This window comes from Telopea speciosissima, chromosome 3 (assembly GCF_018873765.1).
Source record: "Telopea speciosissima isolate NSW1024214 ecotype Mountain lineage chromosome 3, Tspe_v1, whole genome shotgun sequence".
Lineage (NCBI taxonomy): Eukaryota > Viridiplantae > Streptophyta > Magnoliopsida > Proteales > Proteaceae > Telopea > Telopea speciosissima.
Genome location: NC_057918.1, coordinates 27,397,314 through 27,419,497, shown reverse-complemented (window position 1 = coordinate 27,419,497; position 22,184 = coordinate 27,397,314). Strand labels below are relative to the sequence as shown.

Below are 22,184 nucleotides of genomic sequence, written 5' to 3'. Positions count from 1 at the left end.
GACGGCCTTTTGATCAATTAAAACAAAACTGACATTAAACTTTAACATTTAACGAAGTAGGTGTTTTTGTTGCTTAGTTTAGAAAGCTGGGGAGGTACATGAAACTTCCCAAACCTCCCGGGTGAAATTGTACATAAGTCATACCTCATCCCTCAGGGGAGGTACGTAAAAGTTTCCCATAAATAAGGACAAGCCCATATGAAAGGTTGATTCGAAGAGTATTGAGTTTTAATATTGAGGTCAAATCACCTAGCCAGACACTCGATCGAAATCCACCGGCACTTATTGAGTGCAAACCCTTTTTTTTTATTTGGTGCAAACCCTTTTTTTTCCCTTGACAACCACTTCATTATGCATATAAAATCATGCCTAAACAAGAGATTTCAGGTCATGAACCAAGGAGAGGGAGAGGACAATTAACACCTAACATAAAGGCGCAACAAACAGTTTCCTTCTCAACAATATAGAGTTTCATCTTCTCCACTCTTTTTGAAATTACCAAAAAAAAGGTGTACAGACAATGAACAGACAAAGATAACCACTAAATTGGAGAGTAAGAAATTGAAGAAAAAAATAAACAATGCTCAGCCATGCCATATGACCTGCATCAGTTGCTATGGAACAGAAGACTTGTTATGAATTACACACACTATGTCCGTTCCATGGTAAACCAACCCTTTCTTGACAATTAATTATGCCGTGATTCTTGATCGACCCTTTGCTACCCTCCGAGCAATGACTCTCCGTCCACCCTTGGTTGCCTTACTGCTAGCACAGATTTGCACATTGGTCAGACACAAACCATCACTAGCGGGATATGTGAATGCAAACTTACCCAGATTTTAAAAATAAAAAAGTAGGGGGGTGGGGGGGAGGCAGAGGTTGGGCAAGCCACCCGCTTCACATATGCAGGTGGACCTTGACCAATGGGTGGGGAGAGATAGGAGGGGTAGAATGGTCCTTTCAATAGGGGGGGCGGGAGAGAGACGGATACAGGGTAGGCACCCTGGCAGCATGCCCACCCTTTGTCCCAAAAAAAATTCCAGTTTTAACAAGAAAAGGTGTTGTCTTTGAACAGACTAGGTAGTTACATGAGAAGTGTGAATACAACTTGCAAAATGTCAAAATTACTCATTCAATAGTTGGCACACTGAGTACATCCAAACTACAATTTGGGGAGAAAGTTGGAAAGATACAAGCAAGCTAGCATAAGGTGGTGCCATTATTCAACGTATGTTAGCACCAGGTTAAGAGGGAAGACATACCGAGCGAAGAATCCATGGGTCCTCTTCCGCTTGACATGGCTGGGTTGGTAGGTCCTTTTGGGAAGTAAAAGCACCGATTCAGTTGATGTTGAAATGTTACCTGTATAAGAAATGAAGAAGTATCGTGACGCTTACAGCTAAAATTAACAAAACCAGGAACCTATATAATCCTTTTTTCAGAGCTTGAAAGAAAATCAAATTCAAGAGAAATAAAGTTCTATTAATGTCATTGCCATAGGATTCAATTTAAAACCAATAAAATACCCAACTAGGTCATATTAAATTATTAATACTGTAATACATCAATCATGGCAGAAATATTCAATGTTCCTAACCCCGCCCCCCCTCCCCCCCACCCTGCCCACCCTGACATGACACAAATCATGAAGTCATGTGCTAGTACGGTGCATGTGAATCATGCAATTCTACAAAAGAGGATGAGGGAACAAAATAACAGATAAAATTTTTATTTTTTTTTGCCTCTGATCCTAAGGCTTTGCTTGAATAAAGAAAAGAAAAAATGCAATGCAACAAAATCATGATGATGCAATGATTGATTTCTCTCTCCCCTCAAATTCAATTTTTTCGTTTTCTGTTTTTTTTGGCATCCAAACATAGCCTAAAACGAAAACTCTATTTAATTCAACTGATATGTTTTTTTTTTTTTAAAAGTGTTTGTTTCAAACTACCACAAAATTCATTTTGTCCTAAATACTCGTACAATGTTCAAGCAGATTAGAAAGAACAGCTTTTTGCCCATTTGTTTTTTCTTTTTTAAAACAAAATACTAATTTTTGGTTGTTGGGTAAATTAATTAAAAAAAAGTCGTTTAAAAAATAGCAAAAAAAAACTACGGGAAAAAAATAAAGAAGATTTTTCAAATTTGTCATGTCATTTAAGGGGCTTTTTTTTTTCAATTACAAAATTACCCATGCAATAGAAATATTTATTCAACTTTTATCCTCAATTATGTAAGGGGCAACTTGTTTTAGACTTATGTCACAAAATAACAACTCCGACTTATCCCAGCTAAATGGGGTCGGCTACATGGATCCTTCCCCTCCACCAATCAGGCTCTATTGGAGGTCATACTTGATACTAGGCCTAAGTTATGCAAGTCTTTCCTCACCACTCCTAAGGTCATTTTAGGCCTGCTCCTAGCTCTTTTAGTTCCTTCAATTTGAATCAAATCAATCCTCCGTACTAGAGCATCCAAAGGCCTCTGTTGAACATGGCCATGCCACCTCAAACTACATTCTTTTAGCTTAACATGTATCGGAAGTACTCCCAAATCAGCTCTACTATGATCATTCCTTTATCCTTCTCAAGATCCTCATCTCCAGTTCTCCACTACACTGAGTTTATCCATATGATGCTTCTTAACTGCCCAACTTTCTGCACCATACATCATAGCCGATCGTATGATTGTCCTATAAAATTTTCCTTTAAGTTTTAACGGAATACGTTGATCACACAACACTACAGATACACCTCTCCACTTCATCCATCCTATTTCAATTTTCTGTGAAACATCATAAATCTATTTTAAAGAAACATTTTTTGTTTTTTTGAATATGTTTTTGTTGAAAAACACTTTTCCACTATAAAAGCTGTATCGAACCCACATCTTCACCATATAAAATTCCCACGACTGTAGGAATTGAAAGCTTCAAATTTTCAACTTCCATGAATGACGTTACTATTGAGTGTAGTTGGAATCGAGACAACCGTAGCACTACTCTGATCCTTAGCTGCCAAGCAGATATCCTAAAATAAATAGAGTTGAATCTCTAATTATCCAACCTCATACCAAGTGTATTAAGAACCTCAGCAACCACTAGCCATCCCAAGTAGTTGTTCCCACCACATCTCTATATAGAATTATACATGGATAAACCAGCTAACTACAACCATAAGAAAATGATTCAACTAAATAAAAGAGGTGAAACTACAGAAAATGCAATAGTAGTATCAAATATACTTTATTTTCTCAGACATTAAATGTATTATACCTTGCTTTTCCTATGCCTTTTAACTCTTATAACCTTCCAAATCAGAAGGCAAGAAATCACGACTTTATTTTAACGCCCATGCCTCTTCGACATAACCATATCAAATAAGCTAAACTACAAGATTATCATGTGCTAATATAATAACTGAGAATAGCTAAATATTTGATCAGAGGTGTAACAATGGATTTGCTCATGTGCAACACCTTAAATTAAGGGCATGAGGATTCCGGAGGAACACCACAAATAAATGACCACGAGCAAAAGATGCAAATCCAAGAAGATATTGTCCTAACATCAGATGCACATAAAGAAACCATGACTGCAATCAAAATCCCCATCCAAAAGAGGTCTGCAATACCATCAGGCATCCCCAGAGTAGACATCAGAAAAAAACCAATTTGAATGTTCATCTGTGCCTCCAGTCCTGCTATCTGTTCAATAGACAAAATCCCTAAAATTTGATTCTCTTTGTAATTCTCAAAGAATACCAAACTGTTTTGTGGTCCAAAGATACCCCTTTATCAGCATAACCCAGCTACATTAAAATGGACATAACTTTGTCCAACATGGATCATTGTGCCAAAACCAAAATGAGAGAGAAAGATAAACCAAGACCTTGTGATGCAGGTTCATCATAGAAATTGGCTTATTTCTTTAGAAATAGGCCAAGGGTTGGGTTATATACATGTTGGGCCTTTGTTCCCAAGGGTTTTCTATGTATTAGGCCACTTTAATGAGCCTAAACTAGGGATACATAGGTTGCATACGGGATTAGCCCAATACTTAGTTTATTTTTATGTTTTTTTAATTGAACCGGTTCAAATTGATTGCATCCAATTGGTTCAATTTAAGTGATCATGTGACTTGGTTAAGTGGTCATGTGACAACTTAAGTGGTCATGTGATGTAAGTTGGGCTGGATTAGTACTCTATAAGTCCGGCCATGTTTTGAGTCTATTTTCTTTAGTATTCTAGTTTCCTAGTCAGTTTAAGTTACCTAATAGGTTAGAGATAGGGTTAGGCCATTCTTTTTTAGTGTCTAAGTCTATTTTTGAGTCTTCTATATAAGTTTGTAAGGGAGGCCAGCATTGAATACGAATTTTGATTAATAAAAACTCAGCTTTATGCTTACTGCCTTTGTTGCTGCCTTTGCTCCATCGTGAGTGTGCCTTATGAGTAATATCAAGGTGAAGGGATTGGTGGATCTCCAATCGACTCCTTGCATAGTGAAGATCGAGAGAGCTGCTACTTATCTCCTTGCATCTTGTAGATCGGGAGACCCCCTTGTTCATCTTCAAAGCTGCTGCCATTGAAGATCTCTTCAAATCCAGTAAGTTTGAATCTAAACTTTGTTTAAACCTTCTTCTTCTCACTCCTACCCTAACTAGGATTCCTCCATAACTTCAAATCTGTCCATTAGTTTCAAACCAAACTTTCAGCATACATCCCTTACATCATATTGACACTCGATCCAAGTTTCATCAAACCCCCACACTTCTCCCTACACTCGATCCTAAACCCATCTCATAACTCCCACTCTATCCCCTCCATTCCTTCACTCCATTAAAACCCAAAACCTGCAGCTCAATTCTGTCCAGAATTGCAGAATTTTAAAACCTTTCCAAATCCAATTATTTTTATCCCATAATAACCCCCTAGACCTGCATATTAAAGTCATATAAGACCCATTCCCAAATTCCCATCCTAAACCCTAGAATTAACCTAAAACCTAGTGCTGTCCATTCAAACCAGCAACCCCTTTTACTATTGATCCTGTTATCTGGCTCCTAGTAGGTCTCCTACCTATCTAGGACTACATTAAATTGGTATCAGAGCCATGGCGGAGGGAAGCTCCAACCAAGCCCAGAAAGACCCACCTCCATTCGTTTTTAAGACCCGAGTTTGTCTACCCAATGGGAGCACAGCCATATTAATTGTTGATGAGAGGCGACGTAACAACATTATTTCACAATACAGGTCAAATCTTTGTTGAATTTGAGTGTTCCTCATACTCTGACGGTGCTTGGTGTAAGCTGGTACCATCTCCAATGAGCGTTATTACAATAGGTTGTAATTGGTTGGACGAGCGACAAGGTTGGATTGCACCTGAAAACAACTCGTGTGTCCTACCTGATCGATACCGTCTATACCATTTGTTTACTCTAAAAGGGTTACAACCAAAGGTGACCACATCGATTGTACAGCCACAGGGACTGCCGAACATGTCAACTCAAACGCAAGTGGTATCGACTGTGTTTGAAGTTTCACCAATGGCGGATGTACCAACAGAAGATTCTACTAAGGCAGTTTGTGTTGAAGAGATTCAAGAACCGATAGCTAAAGAAATTCAAGTAGACCAAGCTGCACCAGTAGTTGAGATCATAATTGAGAAGCTCGGCCATCAAATTGATGTGGAGGTCCAAAACATAATTGTAGAAGATTCTACTGAAGAGGTATACATTGAAGAGAACAAAGTAGACAAAGCTGAAACAGTAGAAGATGAAAAGTTGATTGAGAGCATTCCAAAGGAAAACAATGACCTTCAAGATGCTGTTCTTGAAGAGGTGGAGCTTGTGTCTCATGCATTAGATGAGAAGGTTGCTAACACTGAAGGCTCTATGGACGAGACATTGGCAGTTGCTGCGATTCAAAGAAAGAACACATAGAGTTTGTTATGCCACCATGGTTCTTCGAAGAGCAAGCTCCACGCATTGAAGACTTTATCCCTAATGTTCCTGCCTCATCGGAATTTTGTTTGGGGATGGTCAAAGCTACTGATCACATGTTGATTCCCCCCCATCACTGCAAAATTCGAGGACGAATTTTTCAAGTTGGGGAGTGTTGATGCAGGTTCATCATAGAAATTGGCTTATTTCTTTAGAAATAGGCCAAGGGTTGGGTTATATACATATTGGGCCTTTGTTCCCAAGGGTTTTCTATGTATTAGGCCACTTTAATGAACCTAAACTATGGGTACATAGGTTGTATACGGGATTAGCCCAATACTTAGTTTATTTTTATGTTTTTTTAATTGAACCGGTTCAAATTGATTGCATCCAATTGGTTCAATTTAAGTGATCATGTGACTTGGTTAAGTGGTCATGTGACAACTTAAGTGGTCATGTAACAACTTAAGTGGTCATGTGATGTAAGTTGGGCTGGATTAGGACTCTATAAGTCCAGCCATGTTTTGAGTCTATTTCCTTTAGCATTCTAGTTTCCTAGTCAGTTTAAGTTACCTAATAGGTTAGGGATAAGGTGAGGCCATTCCTTTTTAGTGTCTAAGTCTATTTTTGAGTCTTTCTATATAAGTTTGTAAGGGAGGCCAGCATTGAATACGAATTTTGATTAATAAAACTCAGCTTTATGCTTGCTGCCTTTGTTGCTGCCTTTGCTCCATCGTGAGTGTGCCTAGTGAGTAATATCAAGGTTGCCTTGTGAGTAATATCAAGGTGAAGGGATTGGTGGATCTCCAATCAACTCCTTGCATCGTGAAGATCGGGAGGGCTGCTACTTATCTCCTTGCATCTTGTAGATCGGGAGACCCCATTGTTCATCTTCAATGGCAGCCTTCAAAGCTGTTGCCATTGAAGATCTCTTCAAATCCAGTAAGTTTGAAGCTGAACTTTGTTTAAACCTTCTTCTTCTCACTCTTACCCTAACTAGGATTCCTCCATAACTTCAAATCTGTCCATTAGTTTCAAACCAAACTTTCAGCATACAATCCTTACATCATTATTGACACTCGATCCAAGTTTCATCAAACCCCCACCACCCTAAACCCTAGAATCCCCTACTCCTACTTCCATTAGGAATTGTCTCCAATAACCTTATCTTGCTGTCCAACTCATCTAACCTACTTCCATTCACTCAAACATCATAAAACCTATACCATTAGACTTCTCTACACCTGCCTATCATTACCATATAAGGCAACCCTAACCTAAACCTAACTTAACCCTAATTTTAACCTAAAATTCAATTCTGCCCAAAATTGCAGAATTTCAAAACTCATCCAAACCCTAACCTTTTTATACCATAATAGCCCTCTAGACCTGCCCATTAATACCCTATAAACCCCTTTCCCAATATCCAACCCTAATCCTAGTTTTACCCTAAACAGCCCACATCTGTAAACAGTTACAGAATTTTGATCTTACCTGGCTCCTATTAGGCCTTGCCTATATAGGACTACATTACCTTGAAATGCTGCAACATCGCTCTAAGTTAAAACAGAAATGATAAACCAAACCAAAAAAAATTTGTAATCTCTTCATTTTCTTGTCCAAGAAAGTTGTGAAAGAAATGTACATGAAATTTAATCGCACTTTTGACCATCAGTATTTCCATTTACAGTGCAATCAAATTCAATAAAAAAAATTGGATTGGAATAAGCTTTTTAACACGCAAAAGATTGCACAAATACAACACAAATGAAAATTGCATTCACCACTTTGGGCACAAAGGATCAAACTACGAAAGAGTACCAATTTGTCTATTAGTGGTTAAAACTCAACTAATTGACAGGTGCCATGCTTGCAATCAGCTGGTACAAGTCAATAGGGAGCACACTGAGTATAACCTTTAACACTTCCCCAATTTCTTTTATTTTGATCAATTTTGCCTCAAAATTTTACCAAATCAACTCTAAACATCCAAAGCTTTTGAGTTACCATCAAGAATGTTCAAAACCTTCATCCAGACCTCACAAAATCCTTTTTCTATGTTCTTTCTATTAAAAAACTATATCTTGCTTCCTTTTTCATTACCCAAGCAACTCTAGGTGGGAATCTTGTAAGAGCCTAAGATAGAAAACATGTGAGTTAAACTCCTAGGTGAAGTCCATATAAGTAGTGTAAACAGACAATAGTTTTTAAGTTACTGGAATATGGTTATGGTGCTTACAGTATAGAACAGATCTCTTAAAAGAAAATAGTAAAAATGAGATCATATAATAGAGAAAAAAGAACAGTAGATGGTGGTGAAGTTATATATCTCAGAACTGAGAGCTCAGAACATCCCAATAACCTGGTCGAGTGTTGATCAGATCCAGTAGAGAACAATCCTGCAAATTATCTCCGAAAATAGAGAACTAGAATGACCTGCACAGGCTAATTCCAAGTGGCACAAGAAGTCAGGGTCGGAGATTTGAAACTCGAATTCTAGTAGCTAACAAGGTTTTAGAACTCAGTTTCGCCAGGCCACGAAACTGAGATATACCGAGATCTCGGCGAGATCTTGCATTTTCCCCCGTATCAACTCGATGGTGGGTTTCGATGGCCATATGGCCAAAATAGGTCCTGAAACTTGACATCCACGCTATTTTAGGCCTTTTAAACACAGTGAGAACATTAGCTTTTATAAATTCAAACCCAAAATGATACTTTGACTTCGGACCCTACGTTGATAGTCTATGGCGTATGTGAGGTCTACCCTAGGCTAAGCCACACAATATTTAGAACTCATATAATTAAAGTAGAGGTGTAAAACAACTTAAAAAAACATTACGAATTATAATACATCAAACTATAAACCATTTAAGCATTAGGCATCATATTCATATTTCATAATCATATATGGTGGTGGTTCAACGGTTTGTTAATAATTGTTGGAAACTTGGAAAGAAAGTAAGAGACACAGGTTAAACAAATACAAGTATAAGTGTGTAACAAGTCCTACCATTTGAGAGTAGCTAGTACTGAAACAAGTGGATGAAGGTAAAACAGATATTTTTCACCATTTTGATCATGTTTCTATGAAAAAATAATCGGTGGACATTGTATCACATATAATAAGCACATAATCAACAAACAAGCATTGATCATGATTCTATGAAAAAAAAAATTTATTTTTTAGATGAATAGTTACATAACAGTGTAATGTAGAACCAATTCAAGTTAGAATTAGTCCCAAATAACCCAGGAAACTCAGCAGTCAATCCTAGGACAACCTTCAACAACAGAGTAAGGTATAGGCCAAAATTCAGACATAAAGCCAAGACTAACAACCAGATACAACCACTCAATAGGGCTAATATTAGGGTCGAGTGTAGATCTTAGGATAACCAGCAAGCCCTTCAAACAGGGAAGAAATAGGATGGCTAGATCACAGGTTATCAGCAGGAAACCAAATTAGAAAGTTAAAGAAACTTATCTGTAGAAGCTAATCCAGCCAATAGAGGAGAGCCAAACTCAGGTCGAATGAGGCTTGTATAGGGAAGAAGCTTTGCAAAAAATCCCAGCTCAATCAGATGATGTGATTAAGAGATCTATATGTTGATCCCAAAATAGAAGGTTAAGGGTTAGACCAGATCCAGCCAGTGGAATGGGGTGAAAGTGAGGTCGAGTGGGGTGGAAGGTGAGATGGAATGATGATCAAAAACCCAACTGGGTTTGGTGGAAGGATGAGGGGTTATCACACTCAGAAGATCTGCAACAAATCTTCAAGCACAGGGATACAACAGTTTGCACTCGATGGGAAGACCTACAGTAGCAGCAAGATGGTTCGATCTCCTTGACTGAAGAACAGCAGCAGCAGCAGAACTGGATCAGCAATAATCACACCCGATTGGTCTTCTCAGTGTGTGGAGCAGTCACAAAACACAGCAGCTCTCAAGGATCCATGGAAAGGCAGAGGAAGTAGAGAAGATAGGGGGTAGGGGGAATGGGCCTCTCACCCACAGCTATCTCAGCTGTTGAAGCATAGGAGGAGCTCCATACACGATGGCTAAAGTGGCCAAAATATTCTTTTCTCTAATAATCTGACTTTCATTAAAATCTGATGTCTTTTAATAGGCAGACTTACAATAGAACTTCCAAAAATGAAACTAAACTAAAATAGAAACTTAATAAGATAGAAACTGCTAAATCCTATCTAAAGAGAAGTTGACTAAAATAAAATTATTTCGCTTTATACTTCAGCCACAAATTAGAAACTAGTAATTATGGAAACTTCTAAATTGTACTCAGGCCAAGCTGACTGGTCAAAGAGGATCCTAGCAGAATCCATGGTTCGAGATCTCACCGAGTTTCTCGGTTTCGTGAGATCCCAAGACGAGATGCCATACGCATTCTAAAATTACACTTTCTCGCCGAGATCTCGAGATCTCGGTATTGTCTCGGTACACATTTTTTCCAGTTTTTTTTTAGTTTTAAAAGTTCAATATCTCGCCGAGATCTCGGTATCGGGTTAGAACATGGTTTTTTAACCATTTTAATTGCCCATTTGACCCATGTGCCCATTTTTATTAAAAGAGGGCAATGGACAGAACTCGGAAATGTCAATAGTTCTGTCCATAGCTCTCTAAACAAAGGGGAAAACACTCAAACAACTCTCTCCGTCATATTTCTTCCTCTTTCTTTCAAATCTTGGGTGGATTGCATTGTTTGAAGTGAGTTTCAAGTGCTAAACTGAAGATTCAACTCCAACAGTCCAAGAATCATCACCTATTTGTAGGATTCCAAAGTAAAACTCATATTTGGACTTGTTTTTTGGCAAATCTGGGCATGCCATTGTGTTTAAATGGCCTGAAATAGGCTGGATACCAAGTTTCAAACCCAAAATATGTGTAAAACCCACCGAGTTGGGGGTCTGAGTCAAAAAAAAAAAAATGCAGCAACTCGCCGAGATCTCGACTCGACTCGGTTTCTGGCTTGGCCAAGATGCCACCGAGACCCGAGTCTTAGAACCTTGGCAGAATCGTGAAGCATCTTCCTCTCAAACTGTGGAGCATCTTTGGCTGGTCAAGGTGGATCTTTAACCAGATTGTGGGGCCTCTCAGATTCCTTCTTTGCTGGCTCGAGTTGGCTCTGCTGGGCAGGCTCGAGCTGGTCCATTGGCCCAAAGAGGGGCCTTGTCCTTTGTCTCTTATGCTGGCCAGATTCTACATCACAGTGTTTTTGAGAAACAAACCAACTCCCTTTATTGATGTTGAAGCTTGAATGTTGAATCCACAGGTAATCTTCACTTAGAGGTGAGATTTACCAAAAAAATCCACCAAAGTTGGGTTTTCCCTTCACAGCAGACCGAGATTTCGAGAGGGGAGGTTTATATGTTCTAAGTTGGTCTAGTTCGAGTCGAGACTGAGATATAGGTCGAGATCTCGGCGATATACCGAGATCTCGGCCGAGATATTGTATGTTTTTGGTATCGCATACGGTTTCATCTCAAGAGCTGCCAAAGCCGAGAAAATAGTGGAGATCTCAACGAGATCTTGTACCATGGTAGCTAAAACTCAGAACCTGATACCAGAATTCCAGACCAATATATAGAGAGAAGTTGAAGAAGAATGCAACCTGAAACTTGGAAGAAAACTGAGTAACCGCAGGTGGGTAAAAAGTGAAGAAATCTGACCTGTGACACTAGAATTATCGGATAGGGAAATAGGCATGACAGTACGGGCCAGGAATCCACCTGCAGCTCACTTTGGAATCAACCAAGATAACTGAGAATCCACTTACGTCGCTTTGAATCTACAGAATAACAGTTGAAAAACTGAGAACTATATTCATCAAATTATGGGGGAGGCTGTGAGCCTTTGCACCTATTTATAAAATTTTGGAAGGATAAAATCATCAGGATTGGAATTGGACTGACTAGGACCCAATCCTGGACTGAAACTGAAAACAGAGTTAACACAACTAAACGACTACTACTTGCTATCGAGTATCGACCTGCTATAAGAAGTGTTCTAATCCACCTAGGTCTCTAGTAAAGAATCAAAATAAACACTGGAATTACTAACTCCTAATCCCATGATAATATCCATTACAACCAGAAAATAAAATTAACTCAAACAGAACCCCACAACCAGAATGGACTCAGACTTCTAATAGCATCAGGAATAACCAACCGTAGGCTGAATCAAGCTCTTTGTGTCTTGTACTTTGTGACAGCATCATGGGCAAACCTTAGTTCTGTGCATGGTAAACAGATATTTCCGATTACAACCTTCTTTTCTTCTTAATACTTCCAATTCCACTATAGATAGGGAATTACCAGCAGTTTTCGCATCCATTGCCTGGATAGAACAAGCTGATTGCATTGATGTCGGGGGTTGCCCTGGTGGGGGCTAGGTAATATGAACCCTAGGTTCAGGCTAAACACCCCTATTACAGGATCCCAAGTAACCCAAACTTAATCGCAGGGAAACAGAAAATAAGAATAGAAGAATAGATGACTATGGCTTCCCACCAAAACAAGGAACAGAATCTTACTGCTCTCCAAGGACATTTCACCCCCGACTGAATCGTACAACATCCATTGAAGAAAACTTCAAAGCTTTAATCATATAAAATTGTATCATTGTATGTAAGCCTTGGGTCTTACAATCTACTTGAAGAAAAACTGAATAACAATCATAGTCTGAATAGGAAAGTAAAATTCCATTGCTAAGCAACAAAAATAAGAAGCAAAATAATAAAATGAAAGCTTCTCACGCAAGGTGATGGAATCCAAAGCCAAACTTACCTAACAGACTGACTAAACTAATGAAGTAAATCCCGTTTTCCTACCTTCTACCCATACTTTAGGCCCATTATAGTGGCTCATTACAATAAAAACACAAGGGATCAAAGATTCAAAGGCCTAACACATACATAACCCAATCCAAAGCTTATTTCCAATAAAATAAGCCCATTTATACGAGTTATCTGCATCAATTCACCCTGGCTTGAAAAAACTCGACCTCAAGTTTTACAAAATTGAGGAATCAACTTTATGTGGTGAACATCCGTCTTCAAACCATAACAAAACTCTGGCAGCTTGTGGATATTAGGAATGTAGCCTTCAAGGCGTGGAGCTTTCTCTTCAAAGAACTTTGGTGGCATGATGAATTCCCGTGGAGGAACTATAGATGATTTTGAGACACCCAAACAGCGTTGCATTCGAGTCAGTCGTTCACACAGACTCTTGATCACATCAGCCAATTGTTACATTGGAACTTGATCTCATGTAGGGTTAGTACTTGGAGTAGCCATAGCTCTAATACCAATTTGGTGGGGGGAGTAGGTAGGATGAACCCTAGGTTCAAGCTAAACACTGCTCTTACAGGATCCCAAGTAACCCAAACCTAAACATAAGGGATAAAAGAGCATAAGAAAAGAAAAAAAATAACTATGACTTCCCACCGAAACAAGGAACGGAATTTCACTCACCCCTACTGAATTGCACAACATCCATTGAAGAAAACTTCAAAGCTTTATTCATCTAAAATCATATGTAAGTTTTGGCTCTTATACTCTATTTAAAGAAAAACTGAATAACAATCCTAATCTGAGTAGGAAAGTAAAATCCTATTGCTAAGCAACATAAATAAGAAGCTTAATAATAAAAGGAAACCTTCTCACACAAGGTCAAGGAATTCAAAGCCTTTTAAACAACTTAAAATAAAAGACTAACTAAACTAATGAAGTAAATCCCGTTTTCCTACCTTCTATCCATACTTTAGGCCCATTAAAGTGGGCCATTACAATGAAATTGTAGAAAACCTAGGACCTGTAACCAGTAACTTGAGAGAGAAGAAAAGATAGAATGAGAGAATAATAACTTGTTGTTTTCATTGATAGGAAAGCCCCTCTATTAGGGGAAATTACAAATAGAAAGGGGAACTCCTAATCAGATTAGGAATTCCTAATCATGATAGGATTCCAAGTTACAATAGGAAAAAAACTAGAACTAACAACTCAAACTGAAACTAAGACTAACAACTCACAGCAGAATTAGGACTTGACATAATTAGAAACTAGGGACTAGGAAAATAGAAGATACACATATCAACCAAATCACTGTTCACGTGAACAGTGTCGCATGAACAGTACTTCAACACTCCCCCTCAAGCTGGATTATACAAATAAGTAAAAAAAGAAGATCCAGCTTGAACTAAAGAAAAAAGAACTCCTAATAATGCTAACACTCCCCCTCAAGTTGGCGCATACAAGGTACTAATGCCCAACTTGAACAAAATGATTAAAAAAAAAAACTAAGTTGTTGTAGAATCCAGCTTGACATATGAATGCAGCTCCCAAATAAACCTTCAAGAACTTTAAAAAATAGATCTTCAAAACTTAGACAGACATGATCAGCAAACCGGGACTAGAATGTCTTCCAAAAAAGGCAGCTTTCAACGGTCTTCAATAGCTATCCAGTGATGAATCTCAAATTGTCATAGTGACTTAGAATCTTGAAGTGAAATAACTAGAGTACCAAGTAGCGAAAACAAACTGAATCAAGCAGCGGAAAAAAACTGTATCAACCCAATCGAAAGTCCTCAAATAGGCAACAACCAAATATCTTCAATATTTCAATACTTCAATCTCCCCCTTACGGCAGACTCAACCCAATAACAAAGTAGATACCCATTGGCAATGGTGAAAACTCTGATCGTCTATGCTTTGCACCAAGTGTTCCTGTAAGTTCTGCTTCTACAATGTCTGCAGGCGTACTGTACATAATCCCCCCCCCACATGTAGTACACGTGGACATAACAGAGATAATGTAAAAGATAGGGCAAAAACATAATATTCCAGAATTTTCTAAAAGTGTTATGGGTAATTAAAAAGGAAGGAATGGCAAAATTGTAATTTACCAGAAGTTTCCAAAGGTGTTATGGGTAAATGCCAAAGGTATGTTTTGGGATATGAAGGGAATTAGAATTATTGAAAGGGAACGGTGTTGGAAAAAAGGATGGCATGACTGTAATTTGGTGGAAATCCACTTTTAAATACAATCCAAGCCAAAGGGTAAACTGGTAATAAACCAGAATTTTCAAGGGTCAATTGGGTAGTCAAATGGGGGAATGTATTAAGAGGTAATGGCAGTTCCGTAAATAACCAAAATTTTGCAAGGGCCTTTTTGTTAAACAAAAAGCAATGGGATGCAATAAGTTAAATAATGGCTATGGAGAGTGGCAATCTTATAAATAACCAGAATTGTTAAGGGGCTCTTGGGTAGATAATTTAGATGAAATCTACTTACAAATACCACCCAAGGCAAAAAGGTAATGTTGGAATGAGCAGTAAAATAAGGACAAAGGTAGATAAGAAAAGATGAGAAGGGCATAAAAAGGAACTTAAAGAATAAAATAAAACGCTAGGAATAAAGTAGCGTAACCAAAAAGGAAACCAACTCATAAAAGGAAACCCACTTTGAGATATTGGATGTCTTCCTCACGCAACCAGCCAAAACATTATAACGCTGTCTTCAACAGTTCAACCTCACGATGGGAGAAAGAACCAACCACAAGAGGAAAACGAGAACCAGCAGCCAATTGATTCTTCGATCAGAAACAGCAACAGCTCATGGAGAAAATTAATGTAATCTCCAAAAACTCATATCAGAAAGCAGGGAAAGGAGGATGCGGAACAAAAACTGCAACTTCAACCTCACAGTAAAACCAGTGATTCCAGCAAAGGAAGATTTCCACGCAACTCCAAATAGAAGGTCGAAGATTAAACAGAAAACCTGCAACTCCAATCTGGCGGTAGGGGAACAGCAGCGATAAATATTTGACTCCGTGGAAGAACAGCTTCAATCGAACCAGCAGCAACAAAATACCAGCAAAGAATCGATACCATCAGAAACCAATAGCAAACATCAGAGAACAAGAGCCCATCCAACAACTAAACCAAGCAACACTCAGCAAGACGAAAACCAGAAAATCAAAGATCTTCCTCACGATAAGCAAAGAGAAACTGAGTAAAAATAGGGCAGGTCCTGAACTCCAGCCCCTCGATCACCGTCAAATCGAGAAAAAGGGATTGCACCTCCAACGAAAGCAGGTTCTTCAGAAGCAACTACAGCCCAGAACCAGGTTCTTCATTAATCGATCAACAAATCAGTATTTAATCTGCAACTCATCCGAAGAGCAGAAATTAGATTCGAAATCTGATGTAGATTTTTCATAATCGAATAAATGAATTGAGTACATGAAACCCTAGTTCTTCTTTTTCTATGAACTAGGGTTTTCTTCTTCAAACCAGAAACCCGAACCGACTCTCAAAATGGCAATCTTGGAGAGAATCAGTCACTGATTGCCTAGCTCTGATACCATGTAGAAAACCTAGGACCTGTAACCAGTAACTTGAGAGAGAAGAAAAGATAGAATGAGAGAATAATAACTTGTTGTTTTCATTGATAGGAAAGCCCATCTATTTATAATAGAGGGGAAATTACAAATAGAAAGGGGAACTCCTAATCAGATTAGGAATTCCTAATCATGATAGGATTCCAAGTTACAATAGGAAAAGAACTAGAACTAACAACTCAAACTGAAACTAAGACTAACAACTCACAGTAGAATTAGAACTTGACATAATTAGAAACTAGGACTCCAACTAGGACTAGGAAAATAGAAGATACATATATCAACCAAATCACTGTTCATGTAAACAGTGTCACATGAACAGTACTTCAACAGAAATGCATGGGGATCAAAGGTCCAACACATACATAAGTACATAACCCATCCCAATGCTTATTTCCAATAAAAAAAGCCCATTTATGTGAGTTATCTGCATCAATGTCAGACTTCAATACAGAATCGGGAAAATTATTTCACTTTATAGAATCTGGTAAGGTTTTTCCATCCAGAATCCTAATTGATGGCCGGGTATTTGTCAGAAAATCAATTGGAACACCAGGGATCATAGATGTTGCTTTTGTTAAACCCCGTTCTAGTGGTACTTTTGGGTTGGGAAACTCAACCTATGAGCCATATCATAACTTGTTCAATTGGTTTGATCTTCTGCGAGTCATTTAGACAATTAGACCCTCAAAAATTATTCAAACAGTGTTGCACTTGTGTAGTTTTTGTTGCTGTATATTGAATTTAAGTCATTACATCGAGCTAATCAGATAGCCGTCAATCCGGTTCTGTTTTAGGGACATTGAATAAAAATAATTATCTTTTGAAACTGCCACTTGATTATGAGGCGAAGGGATTAATTTCTTAACCCAGGAGCATTCTTGAATCTGGTAGCTCTTGGATTTTATGGAATGACCTAAGGGCTGCTAATTTGAAGAATTACTGTTCATATGCTAAGAGCTCATAGTTTTTTGAGTCACATAGGGCTATAAATGTGCCGAATTTGGATATTCATTAACAACTTTTCCCTGGGCTATAGCCTATAATTTTTCTCACAATCCATAAAGTGATAAACCCCTAACACACATTCAATCACCTAATTGTTCTTTTTCCATGTCTTATCACTCGCATGCAGGGGTTTACAACTTCTTGTTTCTCTCTCTCATTTTGGCCACCAACAAGAAACTGGAGTTATCAACATTAATGAAAAACTGATGAGGATTATTGACCGAGTTTGATGGCTTGCCAATTCGACTCCATCCTTAAATTACACACACATACACAACCATTTTTCCTCTAATGAACATGAGGTATTTCTCGCACCTTTAAACTCAAATGTGGTAGATAATCCCTACCTTTCAACGGTATAGTGAACATACTAGACTCTGAACTCTATAGAGCAGTTTCCTTCAATTTAAACCATACATAATCTGCAAAGCCGAGTATATTCTCCAAAAATAGACACAATGTTGCTAATTTCATTCTAGATATCCAAATAACAACTAAGATGTGAAGATGGAAAACAATATCTTCAAGACAATATCCGAGATGATCATTATGCTAAGATTTCACGGGAAAAAATCCAGAAAAAAAAAATTTCTTACCATCCGGTAAGAAGAAGCGAAGCGACGGAAGGCCACACGGATAGGGAAATTCTTCAGCAGCCACCTTTCGCAGTGTCTTGGCTTCCTCCAAACGTAGAGAATTCTGGAACTTGGAAATAGAAGGCAGAAGCTTAGGAGATAAAATGTTGTGATTTGAATTAGATTGGGTGTGAAGATGAAGATTGAAGAAGCGATTTACGAGAGAAGAGCCAACGCGAGCTAGGGCTTTCGACGACATTTTTTTTTTTTCCCTTTCTTTTTTGATGTTTTTCCAAACAACGAACTCTGCTAAAACCCTAAACTACATTAAAAGGTTATGGCCCTGCAAGAGGTGGGTTCAGTGTTTGAAAATCAGGAATCGGGGTCCGGATCCGGAACGGTCGTGAACCATTTCAATTTGAAATTAGAATCGGATTGGAATCGGCCGGTCCAAAATCAGCTAAAAAAACACCTTAACCTTAGGCTATCTTTAGTATAGTTTTTATTTTTTATTTTTAACTATTTAACAAAAATCAATAATGAAAACCATTTTTTTTTTTTCCCCCATGAAACCAAAGGAAAAAATACACTAGAATACATGGATGTCCATACAAGCATTGCGTGCCAAGTTTTTAACTACAGCCGCACTAAAGTTGCACGTGTTAAGACGAAAATATATATTCTGGGTTAGATCTGAAATCCGTAGCATCTTAGGAACTAAGTGCCATGGCCATTGGCATTTGGTTGGAGATGGAAGAGATTCAGTGATCCACTGATTATAACACCAAATTTCCTTAATCTGCAACCCAATACAGGCAGCATGGTTGAAACCCTTAAGAATCGCCAAAACATAAGTATCTACATCCTCTGTACATAGTAGCTTTTCTGCATCAAAAAACTTATCAACCAAAAAGAGGTAGGCCCACCCACTCCAGTCAGTCCAGGTGAACAGAATCCTGCACAGATCAAAATAGGAAAATCATAACTAGACAAGGCAAAAAATGGGGAGTGGAAAGGGATGACTATATCAGGGGCACAACCAGTGTGAGGGTAATTAGATTTAAAAGCACTTAAATTTAAGTCAACCAGCCATTGTGAAACAACCTGTACGACCCTTAAAGGATTAGGTTGTATGGACTCAACTATTAACTTATTTTTACAAGACCATATAAAGTAACAAGTTATAATAAAAATACTAAAAAACAACCGCAACAGAGTTTTATCAGTCCGAAAGTGTAAGTGAAAAAATCGACAGACATGAAGGATAGTATCAAAAGCCAAAAAATCAGCCATTAACCCTATTTTTTTAGAAAAACATAAAAATCGTTTGATAACCACTACACAGAATAGATTGTAACAAAGAAATATGTTTGGCATACTTATATGCATAATAGTTTTATGAAGTGGGTGGGTGGAAAGATGCCACTTTTACCCATCTTCCTTCCCAAAACATAAACTCAAAACCGAGTTGTAGTAGTCATCGCTGACTGTTGCACACCTATGCCTGTGCCACCATACTCTGAACTCGTTAATGAATCACTCTCTCCTCTTTCCTCATCCATAACAGACCTCCAATTTGGTGGAACAGAACCTGGATCCGTTATAACGACAGAAAAGTAGCTCCATAGAAGCATTGCCAACTGTAGAGCCAAAAGAACTCCTTAAAACCCTTATGTGGATCATTAAAGACAAAATAAGATCATTATAGAGCTAAGACCACGCAGGGTTGTACAGAACTAGAACACATTCCAAGCCATTACAGCTCCGGATCTGTGCATACTGAACACGTACCCAACTAGTTCTTCTTTCTTTTAATTTATAAGATGAAGATAAAGAATTTCAAAAAAAGGAGAAGAGGGCTTTATCTCCCTTTTCTTTTCCCTATCCCTGTATCTTTCCTATCTATCTACACATTCCCATCAAACCCATCAAACCCTCAACGGGCTTTGATAAAGATTGGACCATCTGCTCTTAATTTTCGTGATTATGTCTGGAATCGAGAAAGAAACGGAAATTGTGAAGAAGATGCAAAGAAAATAAACAGAAACTGAAGGGAAAAAATATAATTTTGATGAAGTGACGGATGGGATCGCAGGAGGAGGAAGAAGAAGAAGAAGAGGAGGAAGGGTCGATATTTCTAATTAAACATGGAAATGACGCTCTTACCCTTAGATTTTGAGACCTATGAGCACGTGCTCATTAAAGTCCCGCATAATTGGTCAAAAGTGATTTTTGGCCAAAAACCATAAATAGCTTTTGATCTACTTTTGGTTTTTGGTTTTTTTCAATCTTTTTTAAATAGAAACAGGCTTTATAAACGATACCAAACGCAACCAAAAACGTTTTTTAAGGCAAAAATCAAAAATAAAATTATGCCAAAGATGGCCTTAGTTTCCGTAAAAGATGACTTTGGATCGGCTTTGAATCAGGATCAGACCTGATCCGATTTTTTGAAACCCTGGATGGGTTGTAAGTTGGATTTTGGAACGAGAGGTGAGTAACTCAGATGATAGGGTGTGGTACCATCTACCGACTACCACTTGTGGTATTGTCTTTGGGGATCAAGCTCCTCTCTAGCGCACCCCTGAGCTGGACGATGTCCGACGGTCCCCTAGAGGTCGACATGTAGCCGAGGTGTCATTCGAACAACGAGGTTGAAGGTGCACATCCGAGCTAGAAATCCTTCTCTTCATTGTATATGCTCCATGCTTAGATGTGTGCAACCATCCTCGCTGTTTGAACAGCACCTCGACCACATGTCGACCTTTTGGGGTGTGCTAGAGAGGAGAGTCGGATCCTTGTCTTTGGACGGCCAGCCCCAAAGAATTAACAAAAGATTGGGGATTTGATCATTTAGTTTATGGACCGGACCCACTTCTGATGTGATCATGCGATATTGACGAAGTGGAAACCACCCTCCCTTACTGCAATTCGATGGTATCGAGGATGTGGAGGTTCTTCTTCACCATGGGTGTAGAAAAACTGACCCCTCAGTTTAAATATTAAACTACTAGAGTCATTTACATTGTGTTTGGAATGCATTCTCAGATTAGATTTTTGGTCTAGAACAGGTTTTGAAACAAGAAAATAGAAAAGGATTAGATTTCAGAATGCATTCTAGACCTACGATCTATTCCATGAATGCATAGAGTGCCATTGTTTAGTGCCAGGCTCTTGCTTTGGTATATCGGTTTTTAGGAAGAGGGTTCTGTGAGGAAGTGAGAGAGGGGAGCGCACCAATGAGGAATGAACGGTTTTGTACATAGAAGGCAGAGAGGCCTTTTTATGTGTACGAGAGAGGAGAGAGGAGAGAGGAGAGAGAGAGAGATTGGCGACCCATCTCGCCCTCCCCCTTGGTTGCCTCCTACTCTCTTTCATCCTTTTTATGTTTGTAAGTGAATAGGTTTTCCATCACATGACACTTGAAATCTTGTAGACAAGTAGATCTTAGGATCCCCTATTTACATGTGAAGTTTCAGCTCAAATGGAGCTTGACATATGGTAAAATGAAACACAAAGAAGTTCCGGACTGTGAAAAGGTTGCATGGTTTACCAAGGGGAGGCATGGGTATGTATGAGACGGCATGACATTCCATTGGAGGTAAACGATGGAATATGCCAATTTGGGGCTAGAGTTCAAGTCAAGATCTCATTCCTTAGACATCCAGCTATTATAATTGTCACATTATCCTTCTATCTATCTAGCACAAGTAAGTTTGCCAACCAAAAGAAATCATACTTGACCCAACGAAAGAGAAACAAATGATTTAAAAGACACTGTGAGAGGGTGCAAACTACCAGCTTGCTCAGACGACTCGCTCCCTATAGGAAAAGGAGAACAGTTCTTTGTGGGGGACACAGGGGCCACACGCAAACATAGTTGGAGGCCAAATGACCAACCCCAGCCCCATGAAAGGCTGAAATCCCCCCTAGATGCCACAATACGCTCTTATTGGCTGCCATACACACGTGGCTCCAGCACCCCCCCCCCCCCACAGAGGACTCTTACCCCATAAAAAAATATCATCTTCCATAAAGATCAGAAAAAAGTATGATATAGGTTCCATCTGTTTTCTAGCAAGAACTGTGTAAAATAAAACATACATTCGAAGTAGAATCCGTTTGTCATACTCTTCGACATTGTTTTAATTTGAATATTCATTTCAAGATAACATGAATACCATTCATACAATATGAAGACCCTGGGAGCTGGTGTCATATGCTGTGAAGACTCATTAATATCC

The 22,184-nt window shown here is 38.6% G+C and overlaps 1 protein-coding gene across 1 annotated transcript; it reads right to left on the bottom strand.

Annotated features, from left to right (window-relative positions):
• Positions 1-611: 611 nt before the first annotated feature.
• On the bottom strand, positions 612-18,238 carry LOC122653836. The gene is made up of 3 exons (XM_043847784.1): positions 17,962-18,238; positions 1,266-1,365; positions 612-765 (listed from the first exon to the last, which is right to left on the bottom strand). Exons 1-3 carry the CDS (start codon positions 18,197-18,199, stop codon positions 693-695), a joined length of 411 nt encoding a protein of 136 aa, XP_043703719.1. The 5' UTR covers positions 18,200-18,238; the 3' UTR covers positions 612-692.
• Positions 18,239-22,184: the final 3,946 nt, after the last annotated feature.

Coding starts and splice junctions, on each gene's coding strand:
- LOC122653836 (XM_043847784.1), bottom strand. CDS start 18,199: ATGTCGTCGAAAGCCCTAGCTCGCGTTGGCTCTTCTCTCGTAAATCGC. Junction 1,366..17,961: donor TCGCTTCTTCTTACCGGATG/GTAAGAAATTTT, acceptor TTTCTTATACAG/GTAACATTTCAACATCAACT. Junction 766..1,265: donor ACCCATGGATTCTTCGCTCG/GTATGTCTTCCC, acceptor CTGTGCTAGCAG/TAAGGCAACCAAGGGTGGAC.